Source organism: Sciurus vulgaris, assembly GCF_902686455.1.
Source record: "Sciurus vulgaris genome assembly, chromosome: 11".
NCBI classification, from domain to species: domain Eukaryota; kingdom Metazoa; phylum Chordata; class Mammalia; order Rodentia; family Sciuridae; genus Sciurus; species Sciurus vulgaris.
Genome location: NC_136472.1, coordinates 6,605,648 through 6,630,523, shown reverse-complemented (window position 1 = coordinate 6,630,523; position 24,876 = coordinate 6,605,648). Strand labels below are relative to the sequence as shown.

Genomic DNA, 24,876 nt, shown 5'->3' with positions numbered 1-24,876 from the left:
TGCCATGGTGTCCCACTGCACCTCAGGCCCTGTGGGATGTAGTTGGCCGTCTGTGGTCCTAGACCTCTGAAATTGTGAGCCCCCAGATAAGCTTTTCCTCCTCTAATTGTTCTTGTCAGGTCTTTTGTTCACAGCAGTGAAAAATCTGACTAAAACACACCCGACCCCATCACCTGGTCACTTGTCACGGGCCTTGCCCAGGATGAACCTCTTTCTGTTCAGTGTGGTTTCTCTCCTCTGTGAGGACAAGCCAATGGCCCACTCCAAGCTGACACTGTCTTGACATCTCTGTGAAACTGCTTAGTTAAAAACCCTCATCTGACCACCTACGGGGACTCTGCTGTCCTGTCTGCTCTCTGTCTGTGCTCTTGGCAGAGCATCCTGGAACCCTAAGTATGATGCGGGACTTGAGTGTTATAGTTATTAAAACTTAAGATAGGGCCAAAAGGACTGGGGTTGTGGCTCAGTGGTAGAGCACATGCCTAGCACATGTGAGGCGCTGGGTTCAATTCTCAGCACCACCCGGAAAAATCAATAAATAAAGGTATGGTATTCTTCTACAACTAAAAATATTTTTTTAAAAAATTGGGATAAAAGAATCAATGATTGTCTGGTTTTTGACTATCAGGAGACCCACGAGTATGCAGTAAACTGCCACCACTGAAAGTGGAATAACTTGTGAATTTATTATTATGCAATACATTCTGACACTGTGGAAAGTATTTGCTCTATGTTGATGGCATAGCTTACTCAGGAGTCTAGCCTCAAACTTGGGATCTTCCTGCCTCAGCATCCTGAGCCACTGGGATTGTAGGAGTGGCTTCTCTTCCTCTTCTTTGAAGGAAAAAAACAAATAAATAAATAAAACAGAGGAAGAAAGTGGTGTTTTATCTTGATGGGTGTCTCTGAGGACTGGAGACTTAAGGCAGGGTTTCATGCACTTAGCATTGAGGTTTCCTCTGTAAGTTGCTGCTCATATCTTTCTCTCTCTCTCTCTCTCTTTTTTTCCCTTTGGGGTGCCTGGCCTTCCTTCTGCTGATTTACATCTGTACATATGTAATTATTAATCCTTTGCTGTTTTGTTTTGTTTGTTAGTTGTTTGTTTCCTCCCTGTCTTAATCTTCTTACTTTGTCTAAGGAGTCTTTGGTCAAAGAAAAATCAGATCTCTTTTTTTTCTTTTTTCCCTGAGATGGGGTCTTGCTACATGGCTCAGGCTAATCCCCAACTTCTAGACTTAAGGAATCCTCCTGCCTCAGCCTCCTGAGTGACTGGGACCACAGGAGCGTGCCCCCCGACCTGTAGTCAGGTCTTTTTTTTTATTTTTATTTTTTGCAGTACTGGGGATGGAACTCAGGGCCTTGTGCTTGTGAGGCAAGCGCTCTACCAGCTGAGCCATCTCCCCAGCCCACCACGCCATTTTATATGGTCGATCTGTCAGGTGCGTGCTCCTTGAGTCTTGCTTCGAGTGTTTCCTCGGGAGGTCGCAAAACCTCAGCTAGGAGGTTTTATTCCACGGGCCTCACGGTTTACTGTCCAGAAAGGCATCGCAACAAAGTGCTTAAGAACCTGGCCCTGGAGCCAAGCCCTCTGGGATCCCAGCTCTTCTCACTAGTTCGGGAACTTGGAAGGTGGGAAGGGATGGCTCCATGTGTGAAGAATTTAAGGGAACACAAGAAAACGGAGCAAGTAAGAGGAATAATATTGTCCTGCATTACTTCTTTTAAAAAAATCAAACTTAAGTTGAAAATTCATGATGAACAAATTATTGAAATTTTAAATGAGATAGAATTTGACCTTATGCAGATCATCCTGATTGCCTGGGCCCTAGTCCTGGTCCTGCCTTGAGCTAATTACATGATTTCTCTGTGCCTCAGTTTCTTCACAGGTCAGTTGGAGGTAATAACAGTGTTTCCCTCATACCTTTAATTCTTTACTTTAGGATTAAATGAGGTATTACTTTGTAAGGAGCAAAACACAAAGCCTGGCAATAGTGCACTCAATAAATGTTAGGAATTATTATCATCGATAATAACAAGATCCTTAGCCCTATGGATTCTATTTTTGAATAGGATGCAAAGAGGGATCCAGCTTTCTGTCATGGGTCATGACCAGTTGTCCCAGAACAACCTCCCAACCAGTTCTTCCTGCCTCTACATTGGTGGCCACCTTAATCAAAAATCAACTATACAGTTGTTCACACTATACCTGTTCTAAACTCTCTTTGGTTCCTTTGGACCATTTCTCAGCCAGTATCTTATGCTTTTTATTACTGTAGTTTTGCAACATGGCTTAATGTGGGAGGGCAAGTGTCCCCTCTGGTCATCTTTTTTCAACTTTGATCTGGCACCTTAATTCTTCTATAGAAATTTAACAAAAATGTTCCTAAGTTCCCAAAAAGTACTCCTAATTATTATTGGGATTTCATTGACTTTCTAGATTTGAGGAGAAATCACATATCACATCTTTATTTATTTATTCATAAAAATATTTTTAGTTGTACAGGGACACGATACCTTTATTTATCTTTATGTGGCGCTGAGGATCGAACCCAGTGCCTCACACATGCCAGGCAAGTGCTCTACCACTGAGCCACAACTGCAGTCCCACATACCACACCTCTAAATGTTAAGTTTAGTTCATTTATAACAAGATATTTCAGTAATTTATGTCATTTATGTCCTAAAAATGTTTTTTCTTCAAGAAGTTTTGGGATTCCAGTTTTGGGTTTTGTTTTGGTTGGTTTTTGGTGCCAGGGATTGAATGCAGGGCCTGGTACATATTAAACACATGTTTTTCCACTGAACTGCACCCACATCCCCTATTTTCTATATTTTTGAGTTGGTTTCTGATGCTTGAAGGATTATTAATTTATGTTAGCTTATTTTGTGTGCCTGTAACATTGATGAGCCAATTTGTTGGTCTTTGGATAGTGTTGGACTTTCTGTATAGGCATAATTTGCCAATAATGACAGTTTGCTCTCTTTTTCTTGGCTTATTGCTTTGGCCACAGCTTCTAATGCCATTTTACATGGTATCATTGACAGAAGGCATCTTTGGTACCTTATCTTGAACAAGATGTGAATACTGTTACTCTATCATACTTAATTGTGTATGGCTTTTATCAACCCAAAACACTTCCTCTTTATTCCTGTGTATTTTTATAATAAACAGCCATAAAACTTCAAGTGCTTTTTCTGTATATTTTGAGATAATCATAGGCATTTTCTCATTTAGTCCACTGATGCGATGAATTACTGTAATAGATGTTCCTTATGGTAAGCCATTCTTACATTCCTGGATCTTCACATTTTTGGGGGTGGGGTTCTTTGCATGCATCCTTTTGAAAAAAAAAATTGTTTTTGGTACTGGGGATTGAACTCAGGGGCACTTGACCACTGAGCCACATCCCCAGCCCTTTTTTTATGTTTTATTTAGAGACAGGGTCTCACTGAGTTGCATAGGGCCTCACTAAGTTGCTGAGGATGGCTTTGAACTTGTGATCTTCCTGACTCAGTCTCCTGAGTCACCGGGATTACAGGCATGTGCCACTGTACCCGGCTGAAAATATTTATTCTCAATTGTGGTAAAATGCACAACAAAAATATTACCATCTTAACTGTTTTTATACATACAGTTCAGTAGTGTGAAGCATATTCACATTGCTTTGCAGTCAATCTCCAGAAATTTTTCATCTTGCAAAACTGAAATTCTACACTCATTAAAAAAAATGACCCTCTACCATTCCCCCCACCAACCCCATCATACTATATTCTGAATCTATGAACTGATTACTCAGATACCTTGTACAAGTGCAATGGCACAATATTTTTCTTTTGTGGCTGATATTTCACTGAGCATACTGATGTACTGTTATATACACTAGTGAATTTAATTCGCTTTTCTTTGTCCTTTCAGCACTAGGGATTAAATCCAAGGCTTCCCACCTGCGAGGCAAGCACTCTTCCACTAAGCTGCACCCTAGGCTTAATATTTTCTTTATTTTGCATCTATATTTATTAGTGAAATAGGTGTATACTTTTCTTGCCTTGTGTGCTTATCTGGCTCAGGAATCAAGATTCAACCAGCCTCAAGTTGGTCTGCTTTCTTTTTCTATTTTCTGGAAAAAATTTGCATGAGATACAATTTTTTGCTCAAAATTTGATAGAACTTTGTTGGTAAAAAACAAATAAACATTCGATCCCCAGCACCCCCCCCCCAAAAAAAAAAAAAAAAAAAACAAATAAACAAAACCTCAAAAGCAAGCACGTTTTCCTTCACCTAAGAAGTCCTGTCCCTCTCCAAGGACGTCTTGTTGGAAAATGAATCTGTACAGTATGCGAAGCACTTGGCGCCTGGGTCTCATGGAAAAACCGTAATCCCTCCTCCTTTGCAACAGTGATGACTTCCCCGCCCCACACCTTACTCCTTACTCCCTTACCCCGACCTTGAAAGTGGGAGCCAAAAAACCTCTTCCGGCTGTTGCTTACAGCTGGTTTCCACTAGTTTCCTGGGGCAGAGAGAAACTTTTAGCCCCTCTTTTTCTTTTTTTGGTACTGATACCGCTGTTTACTGGTGACGAGTCTTGCTTCCTCAGGTGTTGAAATATAACGCCGGAGAAGCACGCAGAGGCAAATGTAGAGTGGAAATGCAGCTTTATTAAAGAAAAGTAAAAGCAGACTTCTGGTGGAAGAAGGGGACCCAAAGGTGGAATCCATGGGATGAGCAAATCTTGTCCTTTTTATGGGTTTTATTCTCCCATTCCTTCCCCTTATCTCTTTCCTTCCTGCCTGCGAGATTAGGCCCAGTTTTGCAGGTGAGCTGTAAGAAGTGAAAGCGGATGGGGCAGGGAAAGGGCCAAAGTGATTCAGACAGGGAAGGGCCCAGAGGCATTAATCAGCATCTTCCTGCCTGTAGTTTCTGACAAGGGCAGGTAAATTCGGTTATCAATGGGCTCTGCGGGTCCTTGACATTCCATTTTCCCAGGGCAGTCTCCAACTTCCAGAGGCAGATGGCTTTTATGGCCTCCATTTCCTCCATCTGACCTGATCCCCTATTTCTACACTAACTGCCTGTCCCCAATTCTAGCTTCAGTACCAGTGATTGAACCCAGGGGTGCTCAGCCCCCTTTATTTATTCATTAATATTTTTTAGCTGTTGATGGAATTTATTTTATTTATTTATATGTGGGGCTGAGAATCGAACCCAGCACTTCATACGTGCTAGGGGAGCCCTCTAGCACTGAGTCACAATTTTGAGGCAGGGTCTCGTTAAATCCCTTAGGCCTCACTAAATTGCTGAGGCTGGCCTAGAATCTGCGATCCACCTACCTCAGCCTCCCAGTCTGAGGAATTACAGGCATACGCCAAGCTAGCCCCTCATTTTTGTCACCCATCTATTCTCTAATATTTATCGGGGACTTACTTTGTACCAGGCACACTCACCCCAGACCTCACAGGGGACCCTCGGTCTCTAGAAACCCTCCTCTCTTTTTTTGTGTGTGTGCCGGAGATGGAACCCAGGGCCTCGCACATGCTGGGCAAGCCTCTGCCACTGAGCTACATCCCAAGTCCACCCAGCCCACCCTTTTTTGAAGACAAAAATCCAGGATGTAAAAGCCACAGTTAAACTAAATATGCAAAACAAAAAAAGCCAGAAGGGGATTCACACACACGGATAAAAGTCGTTTTAGGGCTTGATGTTACGGGTGAGATTTTCCTAACTCTACTGCTGTTATAGTGCACTATAACTTTAAACGGAGTGGCACACAGCCACGAGGGAGGGCCACAGTTCCAGTGAAGTCAGACACACGCGACACTCACGGCGGGATGAGCAGGCTCCACCTCCCCAGCGGACTCTGCCCCACACTCCCGCAGAAAGTCCTAGGCCCCGCCCTGGGCCCCGCCTCAGCCGCCTCGCAGACAGCCAATCACGGTGCGACTCCACGTTCGGTCCCCTCACGGCTTCTGCCCTCAGTCAAAATGGCGCTAGCTCGGAAGCCGCCCAGGCTCTAAGAGTTGCCGAACTCGGTCCGGAAGTTACCGAGTGAGTCCGGAAGTTGCCGAAAGAGAGCAGCGGGGAAGGAGGATGGCGGATATCATCGCAAGACTCCGAGAGGACGGGATTCAAAAGCGTGTAATACAGGAGGGGCGAGGAGAGCTCCCCAGCTTTCAGGATGGAACCAAGGTTCGTGCCCACCCGCTCCCCTTCTCTCCCTTCTGAGGCGCGGTGCGCATGCGAGGCGGGAGGAGGCCTTAGGCGAGACGTTGCGCATGCCCAGAGGGTAGAGGCCAGTGACCCTGCTACTCACATGCGGAGCTCGACGCTGATTGGTCTGAATTTAAGGAGGGGGGTGAATTCGGATTCTTCTATTCCGCCCTGTGGCCTGTCCTTGTGACTGTATTTGGTCCGGCAGGCCGTCAATCATCTCAAACAGGTTGCGGGTTGCAGGTTGCAGGTTTGGGGGTCTGACCTCATTGAGGTTGCATGGCCTTTGGGTTTCGAGGCTTTCTGTAGATTGAAGGGCCTTCTGAAGACACTTAAACCCACTCCCATTGTTTAGATGGGAAAACTGAGGCCTTGAGACCAGGGGTCAGATCTCAGACTAGAACTCTGTGGCAGTTTTCGTAGGGTTCTAACATCGTCCCTTGGGACAAGTGAGGGCTAGGAAGTAAAGAGCTACCTACCTTCCTCATTTTCATATCCAGGCGCCCAGCTTCAGCCTTCCCGTTGGCCTCCCTGAGAAGACCCATATGTACAGGGTTTCCTGTTCTGCAGTTCTTCCCCCTAGGTGCCATTCTGTAGAGTAGGGACCCCGCTGGGCAGTCCCCTCCCCACTTCCGCCCAGCACAGCACAGTCGTGCAGAACATGCAAGTTGAGGTACCAGGGAAGCCAAAAGTAAGATCTACTGTGAATGAGCACATGCTCCCTGGCCAGCACTGTGCCAAGTCAGGCAGGCAGAGATCTTAGCCTGTGCAGCCCGAGTGCCCTGAGAGCAGAGGGCTGTGTAATTCTAGCGTTCATCTATTTAAAAGGAATCTTCTCCAAGAATAGAAAGGGTATGTGGTGGGCTGGGGTGTTGGTCCCCTAGGAAGAAGGGCCTGGCAAGAGGGATTCTCACTGGAGGAGAACCAGGAGAGAGTAGCTGAAGGTAGAGGTCTCTGAGCAATGGCACCTGAAGAACAGAAAGAGGTAGTTATAGCTATAGGTAGATGGATAGATGGAAGGAAGGAAGGGAGGGAGGGAGGGAGGGAGGACAGTAGCAAAAGTAGACACCCAGTCACCAGCACTGAGTGTTCAGTGTGGGCGTGGTGTACATGTTTCGAAAGGTTGTTTCCCACACTTTAACATAGACACGATCGTTGATTCAGTTTTATCAGTGCGGAAACCAGATTCAGAGGAGCGGCAGCAAGGGCAGCATTGACAGCATGGGTTCCTCTAACCGCATCCTGTCCAGGGTTCAGTCCTCAGCTCGCCTCACTCTGCGTTTCCTGAGATGCTCATGCCGGGTCTCGTGTCCTTAAAAAGTTCCCAGCCTGGATCACTCCTTGCCTGTCTCTAGCCTTTACCATGCCCTGAAGCTGGATGCAGAGTAGCCTACTCTCCATCCTCACCTGGATGTCCCACAGCCGCTCAGCGTTAACCTGCTCCGCCTGAGGCTTCTCCAGTCCAGACTGAACCATCTCTCCCTTGGGTCATTATGGTGACCTCCTAATGATCCTGCTTCCGTAAAAAAAAAAAGCCCTCCCCAGACTCCTGTGAGTCCAGCCCTGCTGACCCCTGTGACCCGGTGGTGCCTCTCCACCCTTTTGCTATGCTCCGCCACACTGACTGTGCTACTTGCAAATGCAACTCATGCTGTCCACTATAAGGCTTTTGTATCTGTTCTTCTTTTGCCCTAGAAAGCTCCTACCCCAGCGTCTGGCAGGCTTGCTTTCTTCCTGCTGTCTTCAGATCTCTGCTCAGATGTTGTGCCCTCAGAGAGCCCCCGCTCCACCACTGTTTAAACTAGCCCTCCTTCACCCTCTATTTTCTCTGATCCAAAGCACTCAGCTCTACCTGGCCTAGCACATTGTTTTGGCTGAGGCCCCTCTCCTTTTAGAAGTTTCCCTGGGGGCTGGGGCTTTTGTCTGTTTTTCTTTTTGGTACTGGGGATTTAGCACAGGGGCACTTTACCACTGAGCCGCATTCTAGCCCTTTTTGAGTCAGGGTCTCAGTTGAGGCTGACCTCAAACTTGCACTCTTCCTGCCTCAGCCTCCTCGGAGTTGCTGGATTACAGGCGGGGGCCACCTTTCGTCTGTTTTGTTCGTTGCTATGTTCTAGTGGCTGGCACAGAGGTTGGACACATAGTAGGCGCTTTTTTTTTTTTTTTTTTTTTTTTTTCAGTGCTGGGGATTGAACCCAGGGCCTTGTGCGTGCTAGGCAAACACTCTACCAACTGAGCTATATCCCCAGCCCATAGTAGGTGCTTTATAAATATTTGTTGAAGGTATGGTTGGAGCCAGATGCTTGGACTCCCATCCCAGTCCAGCCCACTAGCCATGTGACTTGGGCCCCTTATTTCCCCTTGGATGACTTAGATTCCTCACAGGGGTGGTGGTGGCCTCTGGAGGAGTCCAGTTCCTCCTGTGTGCAGGCCAGGGGCTGGACTTGTCCTTGGAGGCTTGTGCTCTTGTCTGATCTCCCATGTGGCCTGCAGGCTACATTTCATTACCGGACGCTGCACAGTGACAATGAGGGCTCCGTGCTGGATGACAGCCGGGCACGTGGGAAACCCATGGAACTCATCATCGGCAAGAAGTTCAAGCTGCCCGTGTGGGAGACCATCGTGTGCACCATGCGGGAGGGGGAGATTGCCCAGTTCCTCTGTGACATCAAGGTACCTGTCCTGCACCTGTGTGCACCGTCTGTCCAGCCTACTCCCCATCCCCGTGACTTAGCCATGACCAGCTCTCTCCAGGCCACCACACCAGTCTCCTGACCAGCCTCCTAGCCTCTCTTCTACTCTTCCTGCCTATGAGCCAGACTGCAGCCCGGGGACTTTTTCTCAAGTGAAATGACCTGTATGACCCTTTGCTTCCAACCTCTGTGACTCCTGATCACTGTCAGGATGGAGCATAAAGAATGGCTTGTCAGGCTGGGGATATAGCTCAGCTGGTTGAGTGCTTGCCTTGCAAGCACATAGGCCCTGGGTTCAAATCCCCAGCACCACAAAAAAAAAAAAAAAAAAAAAAAAGAATGGCTTGTCATGTGGCCCTTCCTGGTCTGGTCCCTGTATTGTTCCCTCTGACTTGAATCCTTCACCCTTCCTTTTCATTCCCCATGGCAAAGACCTTCCTCTCAGAACTTCAAAATCAGTTCCTGGCCACCACCCCCAGGAAGCCCTCCTTGACAGTCAGTGATTGGATTTGGCCCCTCCTCTGGGTCTTCCAGCCATTGTGCCCTGCACAGCCAGTATCTGGTCTTCTGCTCTCCTAAGCCGAACAAGGCAGGATCTGACCTGTTCACCTCTTCCTTCCAAGTGGAATCTAGTCCAGAGCCTAGTCAGGAATTCTGAATGTTAGTCCAGTGGAGAGTCTGTTAGGCTGATTCCCACCCCCTGCAGCCTTTCCAAGTGAAAGGGTAGAGGCCAGGTCCCACCCACTCATTTGGCCAGGGGTATTGAAGTTGCTTCCTGGGCCCAGTTCAGGGGTTGGGGTAAGGCTGGGGGAAGGAATAGGTTCTTGGAGCATAGTGTGGGAGGAATCGAGCTTCCACGTTCCTGGAAGGAAGAGGAGGAGGCAAGAATCCTGTTGGATCTGGAAGGACAGGGAGAGGGGGAGGGAGGGTGTGCGTTTATGAATGGGGCAGGTGCTGGCTTTGGTGGTGCAAGCATGGGGCAGAGCTGCAGCTTCACTAAGAGGGAGGATTGAGAGGCCAGGGTGTCTGGCGTGTCTTTTGTTGGGGGCCAGCCATCCTTGTTTTGATGAGGGGGGGCTGGACTGCGTGGGCCTGGAGGTGCCAGCCCACACTGATGGAGCCCTGGTGCCCACTTGCCCCCCTGCCCCCCTGCAGCATGTGGTTCTGTACCCACTGGTGGCCAAGAGTCTTCGCGACATTGCAGCAGGCAAGGACCCCCTGGAGGGCCAGCGGCACTGCTGTGGCATAGCCCAGATGCATGAGCACAGCTCTCTGGGCCACGCAGACCTGGATGCTCTGCAGCAGAACCCCCAGCCCCTCATCTTCCACATGGAGATGCTGAAGGTAAGGCACCTGTCCAGTGCTGATGCAAGAGGCGGGGGGAAGACGGGCAGGGGCAAGAACCCTGTGGGGGCCCCATAAATCCCCAGCCTCCCTCCTGGGCCATGCTCCTCTGGGGGCCCACTGCCCGCCTCCTTTGTTCTCTCCCTGAGCCGGTGAGTTTGGTGCAGCCTGGTGGTGCTCTGCAGGGGTGCATGCGGGCAGCCTTGCCCACTTCGGGATTGTGCCCGGGCAGGGACTTCTGCTCTCTTGGTCATGGCGCTGGGCACAGAGGAGATGCCAGCAACTGTGCTGAGTGGTCAGTGGAGCACCATGACACTGCTGCCCACACTGATGTCCAGAAGTCTGGACAGGGTTGGTGTTGGCCAGGTCTGCTGTTGGGGACACTGGGTGCCCCTGGGCTCTGCCTTGATTTGGCCCATGCCCTGGCAGGTGGAGAGCCCTGGCACGTACCAGCAGGACCCATGGGCGATGACAGATGAGGAGAAGGCGAAGGCAGTGCCACTCATCCATCAGGAGGGCAACCGGTTGTACCGCGAGGGACAGGTGAAGGAGGCCGCCACCAAGTACTACGATGCCATCGCCTGCCTCAAAAACCTGCAGATGAAGGTGCCCAGGGCTCTGCGGTGGCTGGGTGGGTGGGCAGAGCCCCGGGCCCAGGTCTCAGTGCCTGCCCTCTCCCCGCCCCTGCCCCCAGGAACAGCCTGGGTCCCCTGACTGGATCCAGCTGGACCAGCAGATCACACCGCTGCTACTCAACTACTGCCAGTGTAAGCTGGTGGCCCAGGAGTACTATGAAGTGCTGGACCACTGCTCCTCCATCCTCAACAAGTACGACGGTGAGCCCTGGGCGCTGGGCCCGGCGCAGCAGCACGGGAGTGGCCTTCTTCATCGTTGGGTGCTGGGCCTCAAGACCCTGCTTGGCATTCCCCATTCTGAGCTCCCTTGGGAGCCAAGCAGATGCCCCCAATGAGGCAGGGCCCTGGTGCCTCTGTGTCCACGAGGTGCGGGTGGTATGATGGGGACAGGGTAGGGTTGGCCTCCTTACAGGGGCAGCTCTCTGATGGGCCCATGGGCCCAAATGGGGACCGGTGGCTGGCTGGTCCCCCTCACGCCCTCGATGCCTGCTGCCTTCCACTGCTCCCCACAGACAACGTCAAGGCCTACTTCAAGCGGGGCAAGGCCCATGCAGCCGTGTGGAACGCCCAGGAGGCCCAGGCTGACTTTGCCAAGGTAATAGAGCTGGACCCTGCCCTGGCGCCTGTCGTGAGCCGTGAGCTGAGGGCCCTGGAGGCGCGGATCCGGCAGAAGGACGAGGAGGATAAGGCCCGCTTCCGGGGCATCTTTTCCCACTGACAGGGCCTCAGCCTTGCCCACCATGCCAAGCCCACTGCTGTTGCTGCTGCCCACCCACCGCTGCCACATCATGCGTCTCTGTATATAAAGGCTTATTTATCTGTCTGGGCCTTCTGGGCTGATCCACTGAGGATTTTCCGGCATTTTCTGGAACTCGGGTGGTCTTTGGGAGACAAAGGATCAGGATTCTCCTCCTGGTTCCTCACTAGCCAGCCAGCTCTGAGTCTTTTGGGCCTCAGTGTCCCTGACATAGAAATAAGGGTGAGTTTCTCCCTGGCTGAATGGGGGACCCCCGGAGCCTCTAGGCGGCCAAGTGGCTTGGTGCCTGAGTAGGTATTTTCCTGGGGCAGACCTGTCCCCTCCAGCTCTGGTCCCACGGTCCCTTGGCCTTGGCCTCCACTTCAGGAGGAGGTAGTCGGAAGCCAAATGGCTCCCTTCGAGGGGAGGAGGGCTGGGGTCGCACGGCCGGCCGTCCAGAGAGAAGCCTGGGGAGGAGGAGTGTTTTGCCACCCGTGCTCCATCCTGGCATGTCTCGGACCTGCCTTGTGGCTCTGCGCAGGTCCTGGGCTTTCTCCATACTTCAGTGTCACACTGAACTGGAAGTTGGGCTCAGCTGCCCCGTGCTGCCCCACAGGCTGGCATTCAGGCAGGATGAGGTGTTTATTTTCATGGGTTCACACACTGGAAAAACCGCCAGGCTCTTGCCCACTCCCTCCTCCCTCCCCCCAGGGTTGGGTCCCCCATGAAAGGGAAATAACATCAAGGGCAGACAGATGCAGGGCATGGGGCTGGGGGAGCCAGGGGCTGGGGCCAAAGTCTAGCCCCTGCCTCCCCCACAGCCACTTGGGCCCCTCAAGTATCAGTAGATAACCCAGGTCCAGCCACAGTGGCCTCACTCCTCACTGTCCAACTTGAGGCTAATGCTTCGGGCTTTGCCCCGGCCCAGGGTGCTGGGTGGTGTTCCTGGGCCCTCCCGTTCTGCCTGGCTGGGACCCCTAGAGCGAAGCAGCTGGCTCTGCTTGCGCAGGAAGTCCACAGGGGCAGCCACTCCATAGCTGCTCTTGGCCAAGGCAGCTCGCGGGGGTCCGGAGGGGGTGTGAGAGTGGGAGCCTGCCTCCAGCTGGCCCAGGTGGGCTACATAGCCGTCCGACAGGAACTGTGGGCGGAAGTGGATGGGATGAGCCAGCCAGCCTTGGGCCCACACACTGCCTCCTCCATCCTTCACTGGCCCCTGTAGCAAGGTGGGGGACGGGCAGTGCTGACCCCGCTCAGCCTAACCTGGAGCCTTCTCCCAATAGTGTCCCCAGGCTGCAAGTCAGGGCACCTTGCTTTACTCCCAGCTCTGCCCCTCTCTGGGCCTGGCTCATCTGTGAGACAGAATCTGGGGGGAAATGGTAGCAACTATCTTCAGTAGCTCCTGCCTTGTGCCCAGCCCTGAGCTCCTTGATGTGCGCTAAAGGACATCATCTTCACGATAAGCTGAGGAGGTTATTCTGGTATCAGTTCCAGTTTACACTCAGAAAGGCCACGGCCCACGCTCAAGGCCTGCCACTCAAGGCCATGGCAGGCGAAGCCAGCATTCAAAGTCTGAGCAATCTCCAGACTGGGTTATCCCTTCCGGCAGCCAGGCAGTTGCAGGCGGCTCAGGACCCCTGCTGCGGAGGAGCACAGGTTCCCTGAGGCTAGCGAGGCCTCAGGCTCCCCTAAGGCCCCAAGCTCCTGTCCCCCATCAGGGGTCCTGTACCTCACCTCTTGACCCTCACCTGGCACTGTGCCTGCAGCTTCCTGACCGCTCGGCCCACGATGTAGGTCTGGCTGGGGGACAGGCCCAGTGCTGCGTACACAGCCACATCTTTGGGGGACCCATAGCCGGCTACGATGTTCAGTTCCACCTGTGATGGGAAGGGGCGGCCCGGTGGTTGGCTTGTCTGCTAGTTTTATGGGTGGAGCCCTGGGTAGGGGTGGGGACCTATGGTTCTAGTCACTGACAGGGGCAGGACAAGCAGAATTAGGCTAGGGGGCCACTGGGCCACTAGGGCAGGACTGCGAGGTCTCTCCAGTCTTTCAGTGGGGCCTTTGAGGTGGGGACAGATGGGCCTGCCCTGTCCTGTGGGGCTGGGGTGAGGTTGGGACCCTCCCCGACTACCGCACCTCCTGCACCAGGCTCTGCAGAAACATTGCCTTCTGGCGCAGGGGGTCGTGGGTGAGGCCATCACAGAAAGAGACGACACCGTGGGGGAAGTTGTGCTGGGACAGCCACGCCACCACGCGGTGCTTCTGCATATCAGGCCGACCCGTGACATACACGATCAGGTAGCCTGCGTCCTGCCAGTGCCTGTGGGGTAGGGGTGGTTCAGATCCACAGGCAGGAGGATGGGGGCTGGACCCTGAGAGGAGCAGGGCGGCCGCTCCTACCTGACCACGTCCACAGCGCCCGCGCGCACCTTGGGGTCGCTGCCCATGATGGAAACGCTGGCAGTGAAGGAGCCATCAATGCTGAAGACCACAGCCTCGGTGCCGCGGGCCACCACCGTCAGGCAGCACTCCGCATAAGTGTGGTCGCCCCTGTGGCCCAGGGGGGCGTGAATGGTGTGCACATGGCCTGGCGCAGCCCAGCCCCACAGAGGCCAGCCTGCCTGGTGCTCACCTGACCACCATGCGCACAGGGTAGACACCGATGCCCAGTGCACGCTCAGAGGGCACTGGGAAGGTGAGGCGGCCTGAGCTGTTGGTGACCTCCGTGCCAAAGTGGATCCACTTGCCTGACAGCGGTTGTGTCATGACATAGACATCCACCTGGTGGGGAGAGGTGGGAAGGCCATGGGGGCAAAGCCCCTGGTACCCAGAGACCTGGAGTGGAGAGCAGAGCCCTGCCTATCTCCTGGGTGGATGGGGCTGGCTGCTTCACCCTTGGTAGATCAGGAGATGGACCGAAAATACCAGGGGCCAGGGCCTCTGGGTCCTGACCTTCTCTCCAGTGAGCGTGACCACGTCCAAGGGTCCATACATGAAGCGCCCATTCAGCACCTGGGGTCGGCCCTCACACACTACGGTGTCACTCGCCCGGTGGTTGGAAGTGACATTCTGGTGGAAGGAGAGGGTAAGGGATGGAAATGTGGGACTGGGGAGCTGGTGGGGGCGGTCCTCGTCCATGCTGGGGTGGGGACTGGAGGAGGCGGGGCCATTGTGGAAGAAAAGCAAGACCCTTGGGACTTGCGCCTTTGTGGGCTCCAATCAGAGGTTCCAAAGGTGGAATGCAGATGAGGCCTCTGGTGGATGAGTGAGACCTGGAGACCAGAGGTTCCCAGGGCGAGGCCAAGGCAGTGGGGGCGTGGCGCAGGGCCACAGGGGCGGGGCCAGGCTGGGAAAGCGGTCTGGGGGGCGGGGCTTGGCGGGGGATACCAGTGAGGCGGCAGGAGCCCGGGTGGCCCACTTACTCGGATCTTGACCTGCGTGCGTTTGCGCTGCCACTTTTCCCTGGGGAAAGCAGGGCTGTAGATGGACGGCTCCTCACACTCTGCTAGGTGTGGCCGCTCCTTCTCAATCACCTGTGCAGGACACAGGGCAAGGCCACGTGAATGGGGGTTGGAGGAGTAGCCTTCCCCCAGCCCTAAGCAGGTCCCGTCTCGCATCCCACATGCCTGGGTCCGCTCACCTGGCGCAGGATGAAGGCCACAACATCAGCCGACTCCCAGTAGCTGGCGTGGAAGAGGTGGGGCAGCGTGACCGTGGGAAAGGCGGTGAGCGCCTCTGGGCAGTACAGCGAGTAGTCGATCCGCTTGTTCCCCCACCAGCGCTCGAGGACTGTACGACCACCGTGGGCAGTGAGTCAGGGTGGCCCGCTGCCCAGTGCTCATCTGCCCGGCTCTGGGGTGCTCTCCCTCCCTCCTTTCCACCAACCCTGCTGTTTGCAAGTTCGTGCAAGTGCTGGGGAGGGGTCCAGAGCAAATGCTGGGGACAGGGTGATTGTTTTATGGATCTAGACACCCTCACCCCGCACGCACCGCCTGCACTGCCCTGCTCAGCTGCAGGCTGACTTACTCCGAACCACCTCGCTGGTGGTGCTGGGTGCCGCTGGCTGCGCCGCTGGCTCGCTGCCTAACTCACTGCCCTTCCAGAAAGCGCCGCTGGCCGAGGTGGGTGTTGAGGGTACCATCATCTCCAGCTCTTCCAGGAAGAGGCTGGAATGGGTCTGCAGGGTGTCGGCTGGGGGAGGAGGGCCAACTTCAGGCTGGGCCAGGCCACCCTCCTGGCTTCTCTCCCAGGGTAGCACAGTCCCTGCTCCTCCACCACCTTCCCTGCCAGCCTCCCTGCTCAGGTCTTAACTGAGGTTGGCCTGTCCTATATCTGGGAGGAAGAGAAGCATGAGAGTCACTGTCTCTTAGTTGATCCCAGCAGCCTCCCTGTGCCTATGACACCTGCCTCATGGGGACACTGATACCCACCTGCATCCAGGCTTGTACGTGCCCCCCCATGAACACAAACACACATGGAGCCCCTGCAGCCACATACACACTGGTGCTCTGAGACACCGGAATGTGCGTTCCTCTTCCTTCTCCCTAGCTTGGCCCCTCCCCCTGCCCCCCACTTGGTATAGGTCAGAAGGTCCTGGGGATCCAGATCCTCCAAGGTGCCAGCGGAGGGCTCCCTGGTCCTGGGAGTGGTGAGGAAAGGTGACCCATGAGCCACCTCATCTCTTACTACCTTTTGGCACCTTCCCCTCCCCCTTTTCTTGGTTGGGGGCATACCCAGCAGCAGGGATGAGCCGTCTCCCAGGGGGAACTTCTGGTAGCGGGGCACAGCCAGTGGGGCAATGGCCTGGAACTTGGGGGCCAGCAGGGGCTCCAGGCGGGAAGCGCAGGGATCAGCCGCGTGGAAGAGGTTGTAGATCTGCTCACAGGCTGGGCGCATCTGGGCCACTGGGTACCCAGAAGACAGAGAAGGTGGACAGGGGTTCAACCAGGCATCCTGGAGGCAGGGGGTGGACATACTGTGTGACCCTGAGTCAGCACTTCCCCAGCTGCACTCCTGGAAGTTACTAGAGTCTGCTAAAAGTGACACAGGTCTCTTGCCTAAGGGAAATCAGAGCTTCCCTTGCTGCTGTTCCACCACCAAGCTTTCCCTGTCAGGAGGAGCATCTCCTGGCCAGGCAGTTCCTCCACTTGTGAAAATGGCCTCTCAGGTCCTTCCTTCTGGGCCTTCATTTCCCCTTCTCTAGCCGGGCATTTAATTTGCACAGGGAAGAAAGACAATTCTAGGAGAGAGGGAAGGAGCCCACAGATGAGTGACCGCGCCCACGGGCTCACCCTCTAAGGCGGGCATCACAGTCTTGCGCAGAGCCAGCACCAGGCCCAGTGGGGAGCCAAAGAGGAAGAAGCCAGAGACCTTGAAGTCCAGGCGGGCAGCATTGGTGGGCCCATCAGGAGCCTCAGAGCTGGCAGCCGGTGGGCAGGAGGCTGTGCTAGCCCGCCGGGGCTCCCCGGAGGAGGAGGGTGCAGGGATTGCCTGCAGGCTAGGGGGGAAGGGGTGCTCAGTGCTGCTGCTTCTGATGTCCCCTACATGCAGGGTGGGTGTGGGGTGATAGGGCAGGGATGTCACCTGTTCTGAGAGCCCTCAGGCTCGGAACTGGTCATGTCGCTGGGGGCGCGCTGGGCAAGCAGGGCTGAGGGTTCGGGACTGGCTCGACCTAGTGCCTCCGCCCCATCTGCCAGCGGGTCCCGCACTGGGCCGACCTCCGGAGAGAGCAGCTCGTTGTTCTAAAGGGCACAGAGGACAGAACCATCTTTAGGTCTGAGACCATCAGATTTCCACTCAATTTGGAAGTGAGGAGAGAGGCATGGGGGTGGGTAGGGCAGAGTCCCAGAGGAAACACAAACTTAAGGGGCAGCTGGGGACCTGCCCACACGCAGAAAGACATATTCCAGGGGCAGAGACCTAGAGACGGAGAGAGACACCCCCCTCCTGAGGAGGCTGGGTTTGGCCACACTGACCATGCTCCCACGGCGGCTGCTGCCCCGACTCCCTGTGCCCGCGTTGGCACTGTGGCAGAGCGCATCAAAGCCCAGGATGCCACCAACGCCGTCTCCAATCAGCACCACCTGGGTGAGAGGGTGGGTACCATTGAGAGGTCCTGTCACCATCCAGACAGCTGCAAGCGGGGTGGCAGTAGGAGGCAGCAGGTGGCTTCTCGGCTGAAGCCCTGACCTGCCCACAGAAGCCAGCACCCTCCGATGAGCGCAGGAAGGCTGCGTAGGCCTGGTTGGTGCGGGCAATGACGGTGGCCACGGCACCCTGGTAGCGGGAAGACGAGGTGGCCAGCAGCGGCAGGGCAGCCAGTGGAATGTGGTCCTGGGAGCGGGATAGGCTGTCACCATCATGGCTGTAGGGGCTCAGGCTGCAAGAGGAGGGGGTGTGGTGGGTAGAAGACCTCCAGCCCTGCTACTGCCACCCGAGCTCTCTGGGCCTGCTGCCAAGTCCTGGCACCCTGGGTTCTTTGTGGGGCATCAGCCTCAAGAGACATCTGAGATGGAGCTATTGATCAGAAAGAGGTCCAGCCAAGACCAGGACCAACCCAGGTGTCTGATTCCTCTCCCCCGCATGGGACCACCCTGATCCTAGGAGCCCCCAGGTAGCTGTCTGCACCTTAGGGACCCTGTGTGTCCCCTGCCCTTCTACCCCTGGCCAGTACTTGGAGACAAGGGCATAGGCGGCGGCACAGATGGGTGGGCAGGGCACCAGGCGCAGGGCCACGTGGCCCAGGGCCTCAGGGAAGTGGATGCGGGTGACGGCCTCGAAGCTGGAGCTCAGGGTCTGCACATCTGCCTGCTTGGAGTTGGCGTCTCCCGGGCCCGAGTCCAGGATGTTGCCGCTGTGCAAGATGAGGAAGAGGGCGTGGACTGCACATGCCTCGGCCCCAAGGTCCCCGGCGCCATCTGGGCCCTGTCAGGTGTAACGGGAGGGGGGAGTCAGAGACGCGGCTGGGCCAGGAGCGACAGAACTTCAGCGGGGCCTGGCTGATGCTCTCACCTCCGCGTCCCTGGGTGCTCGGGCTCTGTCTTCCATGTCTTTAGCTGCCTCAACTCCAGGGTCTGTAGGGCAGGGGAAAGCCAGTGAGTAGGAGCGTGACACTGGAGTCCCTTCTCCTGGACTTCAGGTCCCAGTTCTGCTGACTGCCTGAGCTCCCCCACCATCTTCCTTTCCCCATACTCTCCACATTCTAGGCTTTTCCTCATGTTGGTCCTGCTAGGGGGGATGCCTCTCTACACAAGTTTGCCTGCAAAACTTTTAATCCTGCCCTGTCCAATATGGTAGCCACTAGCCTGGCTATTTACATTTAAATGAATTAAAACATAGTATGAGAAGAAGTTCAGTTCCTCAGTCACACTGGCCACATTTCAAAAACTTGAAATGTGTGGCTGGTGGCTACCCTTGGGGCTGCACGGATTTAGAACATTTCCATTGTCAGAGAAAGTTCTGTTGGACAGTGCTGGTCCAGTCCTTCAAAACCTAGTGTAGACCTCAGCCCCGGCATGGAGGTGGAAGCCTTCCTCACTCACGGTGGATCCCTCCCCACTGCCTGGATGGAGTCCACGCTCCACCCATTATCTACTCATTAGCCATCTGAGCAGCAGTGAGCACCCTCTCTAGATTGACATTCCTCTTAGTACCCCATTAAACTTAGGGCTGGGTTGTTCTGAGTCCCCGTTGCAAACAGGATGCTGATGGCTGGTAGCCTGGGGCGGGGTGTTTACCTGGTGCCCCCTCTGCTTCCGTTGGGGAGGCAAAGGCATCAATGAAGTCATTGGAGTTCCACTTGGTCATTTCCTTGGGGAAGACCTCATCACTATCTGAGAAGCCTTCTGAGGGGACAGGGGGATGTGTCACGGGGTGGGGGCAGGAGGGGCTGCTCAGCCCCCCAGCCCCCAGCAGGGCCTTAGTACTGACCATGGGCATCAAAGAACTCTTCCTCAGAGCTGTTCTCGGAGTCTCGGGCGATGTTCTGCATGCGCCACTCAGATAAACTCTGGGGAGACACGCCCCCTGAAGGGCCAGCTCAGCCTCAGCTTGGGAGTCCCGCCTGGAGAGGGAGGTTCCCTCCCCAGACTAGCCCCTGGGCCCCAGCCTCACCTCCATGCTGGGATGAATAGGAGGAACGAGAGGACGAGGACCACTGCTTCCCAAAACTGGCATCAGGCGAGGCGTCGGGGCCAGCAGGGGCCTCTGGCCCGTCGGGGGTGCCTGCATTGCTGGCCCCCGATCGGGCCTCAGTGTTGGGTTTCCCAGGGGGCTGGACCTCTGGCCCCTCACTGCCAGTGTTGCACTTGGCCATGCGCTGGGCCAGCATACGGGCAGTCTCCTCCTCTAGTGCCCGGATGTCAGCCATGCTCAGCTCTGTCCACTCGTCCTGCCAGCACCAGGCCTGGCGGTGGGCCCGCAGCATCACCCTGCGCAGACCTAGAGGTAGCCGGGCATTAGAACCATACTCCCGGACCCTGATTTTCCTGGCTCTGCAGCCACACACCCAGGGTTTGAAATTCGGTAATGGCTCTCCTAGGCATACCACCCACCAAGAGCCACAAAGTAGAGCAGAGCCAGTATTACCCAGGGAACAGGAGTGGAAAGCAGGACATTTGTCTTCCTACCCCACCTCCCTCCCTGCCCAATTGCCTCCTCTATCTCTCTGGATACCCCAACTCTGAACACTGACTCCCATCCCTCCAGCAGCTAGGACCAATGCTGCTTCTTGCTTCATCTGGCTTCCTGCTAACTTCAGATGAGTTAATAGTCAACTAAGGAATTCATAGCTAATGAAATTATTGACAGTTAATGAAGGTGTTAGTGGTTAGTGGGAAAGTCGGCACTCCATGAAGCCCATGGTGAAAGATGATATCCATTCTGGGATATTTTCACCTTAAGCAGAGGAATAAAGTTAGATACTCTTAAATATCTAGGAAATGAAACAATTATGATTGAATTATAAACTTCCAAAAGGAAATACTTTAATAGTGGTTCCATGTGGGTGATTTTAATCTCTCTATTTGTGCTTTTTGTTATTTTTCTAAATGCAATGCAAGGGTTCTGTATTACTCTCTGAGTTAAATTTCCTCATCTGTGAAACGGGAGCAACAGTCCTTGCGTTGGAGGGCCACTGGGGGTCAAAGGAGACTCAACACACTGGATCTGGCACACTGTGAACACTTAGTCAGCGTTAGCGCTTATCATCCGCTCCAAGCCCTTCCTCACTTACAGAAGGGAACATCAAAGTGCTGAGATGGCCAGTAGCTTGCTGGAGGGGCCATGGGTGTCAGTAGAGCAGAACCCAGGCCACTGGACTCCCCACCCAGGGAAGGCCCTGTATGTGCAGGTGGCCCACCCCAAGACCTGGGAGGTGAGGCGGGGGGCGGGGGGGAGTTGGAGGTCTAGGTTTACAAGAGATGTAGATTAATGGTTCCTGGATGCCAGGGCCACAGGCTGGGATTCTGGGAACTAGGGCTGGGAGGGTACCCCAAAGATAATGGGCTGGCAACCATCCTGAGATTCTGTCTTGCTGGATTCACAGGACAACCGAGAATCTTAATATCTTCCTTAAAGGAGCAGCATATCTGAATGTCAGAGCTGACGTAGACCTCAGATCATATTTCGAGATAGGGTTCCACTGAGTTGTTTAGCACCTTGCTAAGTTGCTGAGACTGGCTTTGAACCTGTGATCCTCCTGCCTAAGCCTCTTGAGTCGCCCGGCTGGCTCCTCACTTTCTGATATTCAAGGAAGGCTCCCCTGACCCCCTCTTGGGCTGTGCTGTCAGCCCCAACCTCCACCTGCCTCAGCATTCCATCTCAGATGGAAATGATGTTCCTATGCTCCTGTGTCCCCAGTAGATGACAGCATCCCCCAGACATGGGGCCTGGTGCCTGCTGGGTAAGCAGAACCTCCCTCAGAAGGGTGCTCACCAACATCATGGATGAACTGCTCGATCTTGGCCTGCATGCCCCAGTAGCGGAACTCCACCTTGCACAGCTTGTAGGCACACATGAGGGGTCCCGTCTTGGCTGCCGTCCGTGCCCAGTCATCGGTCAGGGGTCCTCGGCCTGTTTTGACTGAGCGGTACAGCCGGGGGTCCTCTTCAGCTTTGTACTCGCCTGGGGCCACTGCATCCCGCACGATGTCGATGGTGTCTGAGGGGGGTTCAGTGAACACTGAGCAAAGTCAGCCCCTTCAAGCCACCCCGCAGCATTCCCCAGGGATTAGAGGACAGCCTTTCACAGATAGGAAGCCAAAGCCTGGGGAGGAAGGGGACTTGTCAAGAGGCTGGGCGCTGAGGCAGTAGCAGGGCTGAGGAGCTCCAGGCCTCACCCAGGATGCGCTGTCTCCTCTCAGCCCCACTCAGGTTGAAGACATTTGGTTGCTGCCCCCCATCAGGCAAGTAATAGGTCTCTATCTCAATGGAGAATTTCTCCACGAAGGGGCAGGTATACCTGGGCAGAAGCCAGGGCCAGAGTCATTACTGGGTCCACCAGGGCTGTTCCCCTGATGGCCCCAACCCATGTCTGCCTTGCCCACTCACCGGGTTCGTGTGTAGGGGTATGCGTTCCAGGATTCCTCCTCTACCTGCAGGGCAGCCTTGGGCAGCAGTGCCCGGAACCAGCCTGGGATGTGGGAGCCCACGTGGTACACTTTGTGTGTGTACTGCCCGCTCCCCCCGGGGCCATCCGTGTAGGGCCGGTTGGCCAGGATCTCCACACCGCTGCCCTCACCACTGGACTCCTCCCGGCTCTTTTTCTGCAGCCCAGGACAGAGCAGGATTGGAAGCTCAGTCCTGGCCCAGCTCCCGGGTGGGGTCCCCAGCTTGGTTCTGGCCCCCTGCACAGACTCTCCAACTCCCTGTGACCTGCCCCTGGCCCCCCGCAGCCCCCTGGGATCACTATCACAGGCACTGCCCAGACTCCACAGGGTCCTGCAGCCCAGCATGCCAAACAGCCATTCGTTGTTTGGGATACACTGATTGGGGTCTACAGATGAACAGAACAGAGCCCCCTGCCCATGCAGAGACAGAAAACAGGAAAAAGGAATCCTGTAGTATGTTAGATGGTGACAAGCAGGATGGGAAACAGAAAGCAGCAGAGGGACCAAGAGTTGGGGCTGCAATGGGGGTCATGGTGGGGGGGGGTTCACTCGAGGGCAAGTGACCACTGCTTGGACATGATTTGAGGTGGGGGAGGGGCTCAGCAGCTGTGGCCTGGGCCAAGTATTTTTGGCAGGGGGACCAAGCAAGCCCTTGAGGTCAGACATACTCTACTTGCTCAAGGAGGCCAGGGCAGCTGGAAAAGAGGCCTCTACCACCCAGAGGACCCAACCCTGGAGCCTCGTCCTCATCCCATCTCCCTGACAGGGATGGGGCACCCCCTCCAGAACCCCTTCCTGCCTTCTCTACCATGCAGACCACCTGCACCCCCTCGCCCAGCCCCTTGCCTCCTCGTGGCTTCCTTTCCCTTCCCCCATGGGCTTTCGGATTCTGAGGAGGATTAAAGGAGCTCACATGGGCCGAGCAGGAGGGGCACTCAGGGGTGGGAGACACCACTCACCCTTCTGCCCCTTTTCCACAGCCCTTACATCCCCCGCGCTCCCTCCCGCATAGGGAGAGGGGCCTCTCTCTTCTGGGCTCCGAACACTTCCTAGCCTAGGGACAAGACTGGCGGGGATCGAGCTGGGAGCTGGGTTAGACCCCTTGTCCCGTCGCGGCCTGCGCATTCCCTCCGTTACCCATCGCGATGAATGACCGCCTGTCTCCCGCTCCCCACCGCCCTCACCTGGATCATGTAGAGCTGGGCCACCTGGTACTCGTCCAGGCTCATGGGCAGCAGGATGTGGTACTCCTTGATGAGCATCCTGGAGGCGCCCGGCTGGCCGCGCACGGCCTCCGCTGCTCCTGGCGCAAGGCACGGCGCGGCTCAGTGGGGGGCGGCGGCGCGCGGCCCTGAGCCCAGCGCGCCGGCCGAGGGGCCCGAGCCACGGGACCCCATGCCCGGGCTCGCCACCGGGAAGGCAGAGGCGAGCCCAGCGCTGCTGCCCGCGCCGCCAGGGCCGGGAGCCGCAGCGAGACTGAGCGCTGACCTCTTTTCCGTGCAGCCCCCGCCCCCCGCCCGCCCGTCGCCAAGGCAACCGCCGCGCTGACGCGGGCCCCCCCAGAGCGGCGGGCGAAGGCCCGCGGGCCGCAGGGCCAGCCTTGGGTCTCCACTGCGGCCACATCCAGAGCCCCCTGGAAACAGCATCCCTCAGGGCCGCGCCCCTAGGAGTCCCTGGATCCCTCCTTACGGGCCCACCTTCCACGACCGGCCCCTTGGGGACCCGCCCCCTTCACCCTTTTCTCGGAGTCCACTTGGTCCGCTGTCCCCCACTCCTGGATGTCCACCCAGAACCTTGCCCCCGGGTGTTTCTCCGCGAGCGGCCCCAGGCGCCCCGCATCTCTGCCAGTGTTCCCCACCCCCCGCACCCGAGCTTACCTTCCAGGACTAGATAACCCCTCGCCCCACAGACCTGCCCGCAGGCGGATCCTCGACCTTCCCTCCCCAGCATCCTTCCTGTACCCCGGTCCCCGCCGAATCTCCACTTGTCTCTGCAGCCACCCCATCATGCTCCCCCAGAGATAACCCCCTCCTCGGGCCCGGGAAAGAGTGGTCCCCTGGTATCCCACAGGCCTCTATCCTGGGACCCGCTCTGTCCACTTGCACCCCGGGCGGGCGCCCGGGTTCCCCTGAAGACACCCCTCCCACCCCCATCTTGCATTCAGCGAGCAGGCGAGAGGCCCGGCCGTCCCCACTTCCCTCAGCTCCCGGGCGTACCAGTAACCCTCCGTGTCTTGGCCCGCCCGCTCGCAGACGTCCTCGCTCACCTCTAGCTTAGGGCGGGCGCCCCTCACCCGGCCCGGGCAGGGGCGGCCGCCCCGCGGGTCGGAGCCCGGACCCTGCACAACCCCGACCTCGGGTTCCAGCAGAGGCCGGATCTTCTGGAGGCGAAACGCCGGCCCATGGCCCCGACCTTTTTCCCGGTCCGCCCGCCGGCGCCCCTGCCGTCCCTCCCCGCCGCGTCACTGCAGCCGCCCCGCCCCCTTCCCGGGCTCTGCCGGTCCTCCCCACCCCTGCGGGGTCGGGACAGTCCCGCCCGCGGCAGCGGAGGGCAGGTCCCTGCCTTCCTTCTGCAGGACAGCGGGGTAAGTGGCCTTTCCCCAAAGGCTGGCGCTTTTATTACTTCTGTCCTGTTTTGGGTCCCCAAAGACTTTTGGTTCC

At 55.7% G+C, this 24,876-nt stretch overlaps 3 protein-coding genes across 14 annotated transcripts in view; 2 read left to right on the top strand and 1 right to left on the bottom strand.

Annotated features, from left to right (window-relative positions):
* Positions 1 to 5,964: 5,964 nt before the first annotated feature.
* On the top strand, positions 5,965 to 11,700 carry AIP (AHR interacting HSP90 co-chaperone). 2 transcript variants are annotated; one of them, XM_079104035.1, is made up of 6 exons: positions 5,965 to 6,184; positions 8,699 to 8,878; positions 10,054 to 10,242; positions 10,672 to 10,848; positions 10,937 to 11,070; positions 11,390 to 11,700. In XM_079104035.1, the coding sequence occupies exons 1-6, from the start codon at positions 6,086 to 6,088 to the stop codon at positions 11,460 to 11,462; spliced, it is 852 nt and encodes a 283-aa protein (XP_078960161.1). In that variant the 5' UTR covers positions 5,965 to 6,085; the 3' UTR covers positions 11,463 to 11,700. The 2 variants fall into 2 exon arrangements, with proteins under 2 accessions (XP_078960161.1, XP_078960160.1); XM_079104034.1 differs by having other exon boundaries at positions 5,967 to 6,184; positions 10,937 to 11,078.
* Positions 11,701 to 12,198: 498 nt separating this feature from the next.
* Positions 12,199 to 24,646, bottom strand: PITPNM1 (phosphatidylinositol transfer protein membrane associated 1). Of its 3 annotated transcripts, none has more exons than XM_079104033.1 (24): positions 24,483 to 24,646; positions 23,401 to 23,519; positions 22,158 to 22,372; positions 21,947 to 22,068; positions 21,544 to 21,768; positions 19,723 to 20,049; positions 19,540 to 19,635; positions 19,347 to 19,451; positions 18,622 to 18,683; positions 18,284 to 18,534; positions 17,800 to 17,989; positions 17,586 to 17,693; positions 17,194 to 17,351; positions 16,902 to 17,107; positions 16,344 to 16,514; positions 15,637 to 15,801; positions 15,251 to 15,399; positions 15,033 to 15,143; positions 14,563 to 14,679; positions 14,243 to 14,391; positions 14,011 to 14,160; positions 13,747 to 13,930; positions 13,359 to 13,487; positions 12,199 to 12,751 (listed from the first exon to the last, which is right to left on the bottom strand). In XM_079104033.1, exons 2-24 carry the CDS (start codon positions 23,476 to 23,478, stop codon positions 12,488 to 12,490), a joined length of 3,732 nt encoding a protein of 1,243 aa, XP_078960159.1. In that variant the 5' UTR covers positions 23,479 to 23,519; positions 24,483 to 24,646; the 3' UTR covers positions 12,199 to 12,487. The 3 variants fall into 3 exon arrangements, with proteins under 3 accessions (XP_078960159.1, XP_078960157.1, XP_078960158.1); XM_079104031.1 differs by having other exon boundaries at positions 19,347 to 19,454; positions 24,483 to 24,645; XM_079104032.1 differs by having other exon boundaries at positions 19,347 to 19,454; positions 23,401 to 23,513; positions 24,483 to 24,645.
* LOC306640113 (uncharacterized protein) overlaps positions 24,618 to 24,876 on the top strand; it is a gene marked incomplete at its 5' end in the record, with an annotated part of 34,085 nt that continues 33,826 nt past the window's right edge. For 4 of the 9 annotated variants that reach the window (XM_079104039.1, XM_079104037.1, XM_079104038.1 and 1 more), the window contains one exon: positions 24,618 to 24,800. In XM_079104039.1, coding sequence (XP_078960165.1) covers positions 24,618 to 24,800 — 183 coding nt within the window. The remainder of the gene's footprint in view (positions 24,801 to 24,876) is intronic. The other 5 variants (XR_013757747.1, XR_013757743.1, XR_013757744.1 and 2 more) reach the window with 5 other exon arrangements.